This window comes from Pipistrellus hanaki, assembly GCF_964339955.1.
Source record: "Pipistrellus hanaki genome assembly, chromosome: 1".
In the NCBI taxonomy this organism is placed as follows: domain Eukaryota; kingdom Metazoa; phylum Chordata; class Mammalia; order Chiroptera; family Vespertilionidae; genus Pipistrellus; species Pipistrellus hanaki.
The window spans coordinates 160919419-160927194 of NC_140503.1; the positions used below are offsets into that span (position 1 = coordinate 160919419).

The window sequence follows — 7776 nt, forward strand, 5'->3', positions numbered from 1 at the left end:
GGCCTGTGGACTAAAAGGACCCAGGTTCGATTCCTGTCAAGGGCATGCATGTACATTGGTTGTGGGCACATCCCCAGTAGGAGGTGTGCAGAAGGTGGCTGATCAATGTTTCTCCCTCATCGATGTTTCTAACTCTATTTCTCTCCCTTCCTCTCTGTAAAAAAAATCGATAAAATATATATTTTTTAAAAGATGAAGAATCTCTTACCCTTTGACAGCAAGGACCTGGATGTTATTATGCTAAGTGAAATAAGCCTGACAGAGAAAGGAAAATACCACTTATGTGTGGAATCTAATGAACAATATAAACATAAACAAAATAGGTCCAGAGGCACTGATACATGGGACAGACTGTCAGATCTCAGAGGGGAGGGGTGATGGGAAGAGATTAAACAAAGAACATATACGTATATATGCATAGCCAATGGACAGAGACAATAGTATGGTGTAGGCCTGGGTGGGGCAGGGACTGGGTAAAAGGGGGCAAAAGTGTGTGTGTGTGTGTGTGTGTGTGTGTGTGTGTGTGTGGAAGGGGGAGGGGGTGGAGAACATCTGTAATATTAACAATAAAGAAATAGATAATCTACCCAATGATTACCACATGCCTTTTAAAATGATGGAAACTTAATTGGTGGACAGAAAAGAGGGTAAAGGGAAAGAATAAAAATTAAAACAAAAGGCAGGGATTGTCTGCTCTGAGTACATATGCTAACCTATCAAAGATCTGAAGGTAGGTTAAATTTTAGCCACATGGAAGAAAACAAAAAAAAAGACCAAAGAGTTTTTTAATTCAAACTCCAAGAATTGAGCACCTACTATGCATCAAGTGCTTTTATTCACCTCTCCTCATTGAATCTGTACAATAACTCTTGGAGGCATATTTTTGTATACACAAGTAGAAACTAAGGTCAAGATGGTTAAGTAACCTGTCCAAGGTTACAAGGCCAGAAATTTTTTTAAAAATATATTTTATTGATTTTTTACAGAGAAAAAGGGAGAGGGATAGAGAGCTAGAAACATCAATGAGAGAGAAACATCGACCAGCTGCATCCTGCTAGGGATTTGCCAGCAACCAAGGTACATGCCCTTGACTGGAATGGAGCCTGTGACCTTTCAGTCCGCAAACTGATGCTTTATCCACTGAGCCAAACCAATTAGGGCAAGGCCAGAAATTTGAAAAAACTTGTTCATGCTTCCATTTTATTCCTCAAAAACTGAGGGGGAATAAAAAAGTAAAGAAACAAGCAAATAAATTTTTTAAATCTATAATAATAAAAGCATAATATGCTAATCAGATTAGATCTCCTTCCAGATCAACTTCTGGATGAAGCTGGGGCTACGAGGGAAGCCCAGGTCCCAGGTGCTGGAAGGAAGCCAGTGCCGGAAGCTGGGGGAAAGACCTACTCTTGCACAAATTTCATGCATCAGGCCTCAATTAAATAAATAAAGTTGAGGTGAAAATTTAATAACATTCCCCTACCTTCTTCTTCTCCATTAATCCTTTATTCTCTTCCCATTCTTTATTTCGCACTAATCTTAGGCCAATGAATTGCAACCCTTCAGCCCTTTCACCTCCATCATTTACCTTACAATTAACTTTTATGATTGACAGCATTTTTCAACCTTTAATCCATGCTCCTCTCTGATAAACATGAAAACTTCACACACACCTTCTAGAGATTCAGGTACATACACCCCACCATCCAGATGGATCACTCTCTACACACCATTCTCTCATCCAAAATTTTACTTTTCATAGCTTACATTCCTAGAACAATTTTCCCAATATAATGTAACATTCCTGAGAAATTATTATGTAGCTCTTGAAAATCACTAGTTTAGAGAATCACTAAGAATTCAAGCCTTGTCCTCAAGTGGCTTGCCATATCAAGAGCTTATACACACATCTATATATATAAAAGGCTAAGTGACCATCCAGCCAGCCAACCAGCTAGTACATATGACACTCACTGACCACTAGGGGACAGTCACTCAACACAGGAACTGCTGAGCTCTGTGACTTGGCAGCCACAGTTCTCCAGTGACGCACCCTAGAACCAGAAAGAAGGGAGCCCGATTCCTCCCAGGGCCTGAGCAATTTCACCTTCAGCAGTGAGTTATGTTGTTGCTGGGGCATTGTCAGCCCCAAATCTGGTTTACTGCCAAGCTGCAGTTCCAATTAATTTTCTTACAGTGTGCACAAATCCATACCCCGGGCCACTAGTATAGAGATATTCAACAATGCACAAGGCAGCATGCAGTAGTGCTCAATAAAAAAAAAATTATTACCTGAAATGATAAGCAGCTAAGAAGGAGCTAGAGAAGAGCTGGGTCAGTTACTTGACAAATAGCAATTACTACAATCAGCTATTCAGAAGGCACCCCACACACATTTAAAATTCCAGAATTTGCCGAAACCGGTTTAGCTCAATGGATAGAGTGTCGGCTTGGGGACTGAAGGGTCCCGGGTTCGATTCCGGTCAGGGGCATGTACCTTGGTTGCGGGCATATCCCCAGTGGGGGGTGTGCAAGAGGCAGCTGATCGATGACTCTCTTTCATCGATGTTTCTAACTCTCTCTCTCTCTCCCTTCCACTCTGTACAAAATCAATAAAAAATATATTAAAAAAAAAAAATAATAAAAAATAAATAAAATTCCAGAATTTGAGTTTACGGTCATGAAAAAGCCATCCATTGTCAATAAAACTTAGAAAAGTAAGTACATAATGTACAAAACTACAATAAATGACCTTTTAAATAGTATGTAGGTTGTAACCTGGGAAACTTGAGATTTTTCAACTTTCAATCAAAGATCCCATAGAATGTTCTTGGGACTGGAGTTCAAAAGAAACAACCAAACCAGCTGCAAACAATACTAAGGATAATGAGTAACAGGAAAGGCTGGACCTTGAATGGAATCTACAAAAAAGCAGGGTTTTTGTCCAGAATTTAAGATATTCTAATACTGAACACAAACAAGGATGTCCTAATACTAAACAACCAGTACAATTTTTAAGGGAACTATTCCTATAGTCAGAAAAAGTAATGCCCTACCAATGGTCGGCAAACTCATTAGTCAACAGAGCCAAATATCAACAATACAATGATTGAAATTTCTTTTGAGAGCCAAATGTTTTAAACTTAAACTTCTTCTAACTCTACTTCTTCAAAATAGACTGTGGTATTTTGTGGAAGAGCCACACTCAAGGGACCAAAGAGCCACATGTGACTCTCGAGTCGCGGTTTGCCAACCACTGCCCTATGCTAATCCCCACCTAACAGAAATGTCTTTGAAACAACTGCTGCTGCTCTAGTGGAAGGATGGAAAGCCCTGGGTTGCCACTTTCGCCTCCTGTGCAGGTACCACTGTGAGATCCCAACTCTTTCCTGATGTGGCCAGCTGCTTCCAAACACAGACACTCTAGGCAACTACAACCAACAAGTCAGAGTTGGCTCACAAAATGAATCCCCATCCTCATATATGCCAAGCATCTCTCTGACCTAATAACTTAGTCTTGGCAAAGAGGATAGCTCCTTATGCCACCTCTATCTGGTTTCCAAGCCAAGTGATGTATCTCCCACAACAATTCGAAAATTGTTCTTGATAGTGTGATTAACCAAGTACGTTTCTGAAAGTCTCTTCAACTCTAGACGGACAAAAATGAAAACTTAAGGTGCTACCAAACTGAAGGCCAGATCCTGGACAGGCGATATCTCTTCAAAATATAGTAGTTATTTGCCAGGCTGACAGCAATTGCTGTTCTCTCTCCAGGACATATCTTTAGCTGTATCTTGAATAATTGAAGCAAGAAGCACAGGAGTCAGCACCTGGAAGCCCATTTGTGCGATTTACCCTCACCCCATCCTTACTTAGGTATAAATCCCAACAGACATTGCTGTTTGGAAGAACAGTTCAATCATTTCAGAGTTCTGAGAAAGAATGAACACCAGCTGAAGAGGATCCTGTGCTATAAGGAGAATATCCTGCAGAAGTCAAATAGTAGGAGGCAGGGAAGACATTCACAGTTTGGTGTGACCACGTTCAGAGTGTGAAGTCAGTAAGAAAGCCTTGGCCGGTGTGGCTTGGTTGGTTGGAATGTCGTCACATACACCAAAGGTGGTGGCTTTGATTCCTGGTCAGGGCACATACCCTGGTTCTATCAGGGTCAGGGCCCATGTGGAAGGCAACTGATAGCCAGAGGCAACTAAAAGATTAGATGTATGATAGATAGATAGGTAGATAGATAGATAGATAGATAGATTAGATAGATAGATGTGATTGATAGATGGATAGATAGATAGATAGAGATGATAGATAGATCTAGATAGATGATAGATAGATAGATAGATAGATAGATAGGATAGATGATTGATAGATAGATAGATAGATAGACAGGCAGATAGATGAGACATCCTGAGACAGGAAATATGAGCATAAAAATGAGAACCCACATTAGAAGTTAGAGAAATGAGGATGCTAGACCCCAAATAATATTATTATTCTTTGAATAACAGCAAACACTTAGATAGCACCTAACATGTCTCAGCACCCTTCTGAGATGTTTGACATATTTTAACATACTTAAACAAGCCTATGGAAGTCAGCATTATTGTTCCCCCTGTTGAGAGATTAGAAAAATGAGGCCTCCGGAAAGCCTGGCATTAAGAAGCAGAGATGGGAGTTTGGTATCATGTCTAAGCGAATCTGTACCCAAAGGCTACAGATTCGCCTAACCTAACCTCTAGGCCAGTGGTCAGCAAACTCATTAGGCAACAGAGCCAAATATCAACAGTACAACAAATGAAATTTCTTTGGAGAGCCAAATTTTTAAACTTAAACGTCTTCTAACACCACTTCAAAAATAGACTTGCTCAGGCCATGGTATTTTGTGGAAGAGCCACATTCAAGGGGCCAAAGAGCCGCATGTGGCTCGGGAGCTGCAGTTTGCCGACCACGGCACTAGGCAGACACATCCTCTCCTTAGTTATGACCACTTCATTCAAACTACTGAACTGGGTCTCAAATTCCTCATCTGCATAAAAGGGGGATAAGTCTCCCCTCTATTCCAAGGCTTTGGGGAGCAGATGCTGAGACAGTGAGCAGGAGGAGCGCCCTTGTAGTTTTACAAAGCCATGTATAAGACGAAGCTGCAGTCCTTCCCCACCGCACCAGATACCTTTTTGGCCCACCTGCACCAAATACCTTTCTTTGCAGAATTTGCAAAGAGGAGTGTAGGGAGAACAGAGGTCAAAGACACATGTTTAATGACATTTCAAGTGCCATCAATCAGATAAAATTTCCATGACTTATTACAATATAATCAGATTTTTTTATCTACCATGGAGCAATTGGTTTCTTATCTTGGGCATAAACCTGATGCCTTATATAGCAAAGGACCTCTGAAACCCGGGGCTGTAAAAACTTGGGAGAGTGAAGTGACAGCGGCACTGCGTGACGGGTAGAAAGAAAGCCAACGCTATACAAGGCGGCCGCACTGTTCATCTATCAGTAAAAATAAAAATAACGGAGTCCTGAGTGGGGTCGTTCTGCCTCCAATAAGAGGAACAATAAGAGTGGTCCAGGGGTCCCAGCCCCGATCTCCCCAGCTCTGCAGAAAGCTGTCTTGGCGCTACCGAGGAGGATAAACCGAAACGCACACCCTGCGGACGGACCACTGACCTTCAGAACTCCCCCTGCCCCCCCCCCTAAACTGGGCTCTACCTTCAGTCCCCATCCTCAGACTCCCCCTGAAGCCCCCCGAGGCTCGGGGACACTCACCTCTAAAGTTTTCACCAGGATCTTCATGTACATCTCGGAGATGCCCAGAGACATCCCGAAGGCCGAAGGCAGGAGGATGAGGCCGAACACCAGCGACAGCCAGGTGAAGAAGATCTTCGCAACGAGCTCGGCGCCGTCCATGGCTCCTCGCACCCTCTCGGGAGGGGGTCCCGGCGGAGGTCGGAGCGCGGCGGCGGCGGTCCCGGGCCCCGGGCGGCAGCTCCCGGAGCCTCCAGAGGCGCGCAGCCCGGCCCGGGAGGATCAGCGCGGCGCCTCCCGGCGCTCACCTCTGCAGGGGGGACAAGAGAGGAAGGAAAAACTTTCAGAACCTCGGCAATTTCCTTCCTTCTTTCCGGGGCTCCTCCTGCGGCGGCCGCTTAACTCTTGCTCCGCTGCAGACCCGGACCGGCGTGGGAGCCGCCTGAGCCGCAGCCCGAGCCGGGAGCAGGCGAGCTGGGTGACCCCGCGGAGCTGGTTGGGAAGATCCTTTTCGCCCCACCCGGTGCCTGGTTTCCTGTGGGTGGCGATCGCGACAACTCAGCGAGGGTGACTCACCGAGGCCTTGGGGGGTAGGGATCCCGGGAGCGCCCCGCACTGCACCACACCGGCCTCCGTGGGAACGAGCTCCGGGCAGCGGACGGCGCTGGTGGCTGGCTCCGCCGCCCGAAGCCCTATTTCTGCGCGCCGCCCCGGCCCCACCTCCTGCGCCACCCAACCCGGAGCGCCCGGGCTGGACGGGCAGCCTCCCGGGAGCGGCGCAGCCTCCGGGGCGTCCTCGTTTCGTCCCCGGGCCCCGCCTCCCCCGGCGCTCCCAGCCAGAATCCCTGGAGGAGCAGGATTCTCACCTACAGAGTGTTAGCGTTTCCTCCACCACCCCCAAGCGAACTACCACGTGCCCGAGGTGCTGGAGAAGGTCTTGTGTGTGGGGGCGCACAGCACCTTCTTGCGAGGACTCTCGGGGAGAGCGAAAGGGTCCGAGCGCTGCGAGCTGCTGCCTTTTAACCCGCTCCCGGGTCTCCCACACCTTCCCCTCCGGCCCCTCCCGGGCTGAGCTTTGCAGGGCGGGGTGAGAACTCTCTCCGCGAGTCGCCTCCACCACTCAGCTGCTGTTTCCCTGGCACAGAAATTTTTCAGCTGAGGCTTGCTCTCTGCCTGGAGTAGGAATCCAACCACAGATTCCCTTACTGTTCACGCAACACTCAGAGCGCGCTGGGAGCTGCAGGCCTTCACCTAGCTGACAGCGCCGCCTGGATATTATCCCCGCACTGCTGCCTTGATGAGAACGAGGACGGCCAAAAAAGCCTATGGGTATTTACTTGGCAAAAGCCTATGGGTATTTACTTCACTGGCGTTCGTGCTTCTCATAGACAAGATCTGGTTTTAAGACGGAACATGAAAATCCGGATGTTGGGAATGGAGTAGATAAAAAAAATGCCGCTGCCCAGGTTTCCTAGACCATCACTGAATGGGACCAAAATCTCATGCAGGTCTCTTTCCGGTGTTATTTCAATCTGGAAAACCTAGGAAGGCCAGCACACAGAATGGAAACTGTGGATAGCAAACACTGCAGAGAAAGTTGCCCAGGGCGTGGAGGAAGTGGGAAGCAGAAGGGAGGAGGCCAAGGAGGAGAGAAGTCAAACTGCCAAGAATGCAAATGTTTGTCCTCTGCACCTCCTGCCAGTTAGGCATCATAAACCTCCTTTCCCACTGAGAAGGGGGGAAATGATAACTTGGTCATTAAAAAAACAAGTTGTGAATGAAGATGTCCAAGCACTTGGTTTCTCAAAATTAAACGTGGTCTGCCAGTTTACAAAAACAAGGACAAAACAATTGCCGGAATCTTTCAAAACCAAAGTGCACACGCACACATACACACAAATACATACAGTATAGAGCCAAGGCACCAGCATATAACTTAAGCATCGGAACCTTTTCAGAAGCCAAGGGTCTATTGTCCAGAAAGATCCGGCCCCTTACCAGAAATGGCCAAGTTCCAAG

The 7776-nt window shown here is 46.3% G+C and overlaps 1 protein-coding gene across 4 annotated transcripts in view; it reads right to left on the reverse strand.

Moving 5' to 3' along the window:
• GPAT3 (glycerol-3-phosphate acyltransferase 3) overlaps nucleotides 1-6814 on the reverse strand; it is a 62728-nt gene extending 55914 nt beyond the window's left edge. Inside the window, exons 1-2 of one of the 4 annotated variants that reach the window (XM_084882153.1) lie at nucleotides 6718-6814; nucleotides 5779-6067 (exon numbers count right to left, since the gene is read on the reverse strand). In XM_084882153.1, the coding sequence (XP_084738279.1) occupies nucleotides 5779-5919 (141 nt within the window). In that variant the 5' untranslated portion in view covers nucleotides 5920-6067; nucleotides 6718-6814. The other 3 variants (XM_084882155.1, XM_084882152.1, XM_084882154.1) reach the window with 3 other exon arrangements.
• Between the last annotated feature and the right edge of the window lie 962 nt (nucleotides 6815-7776).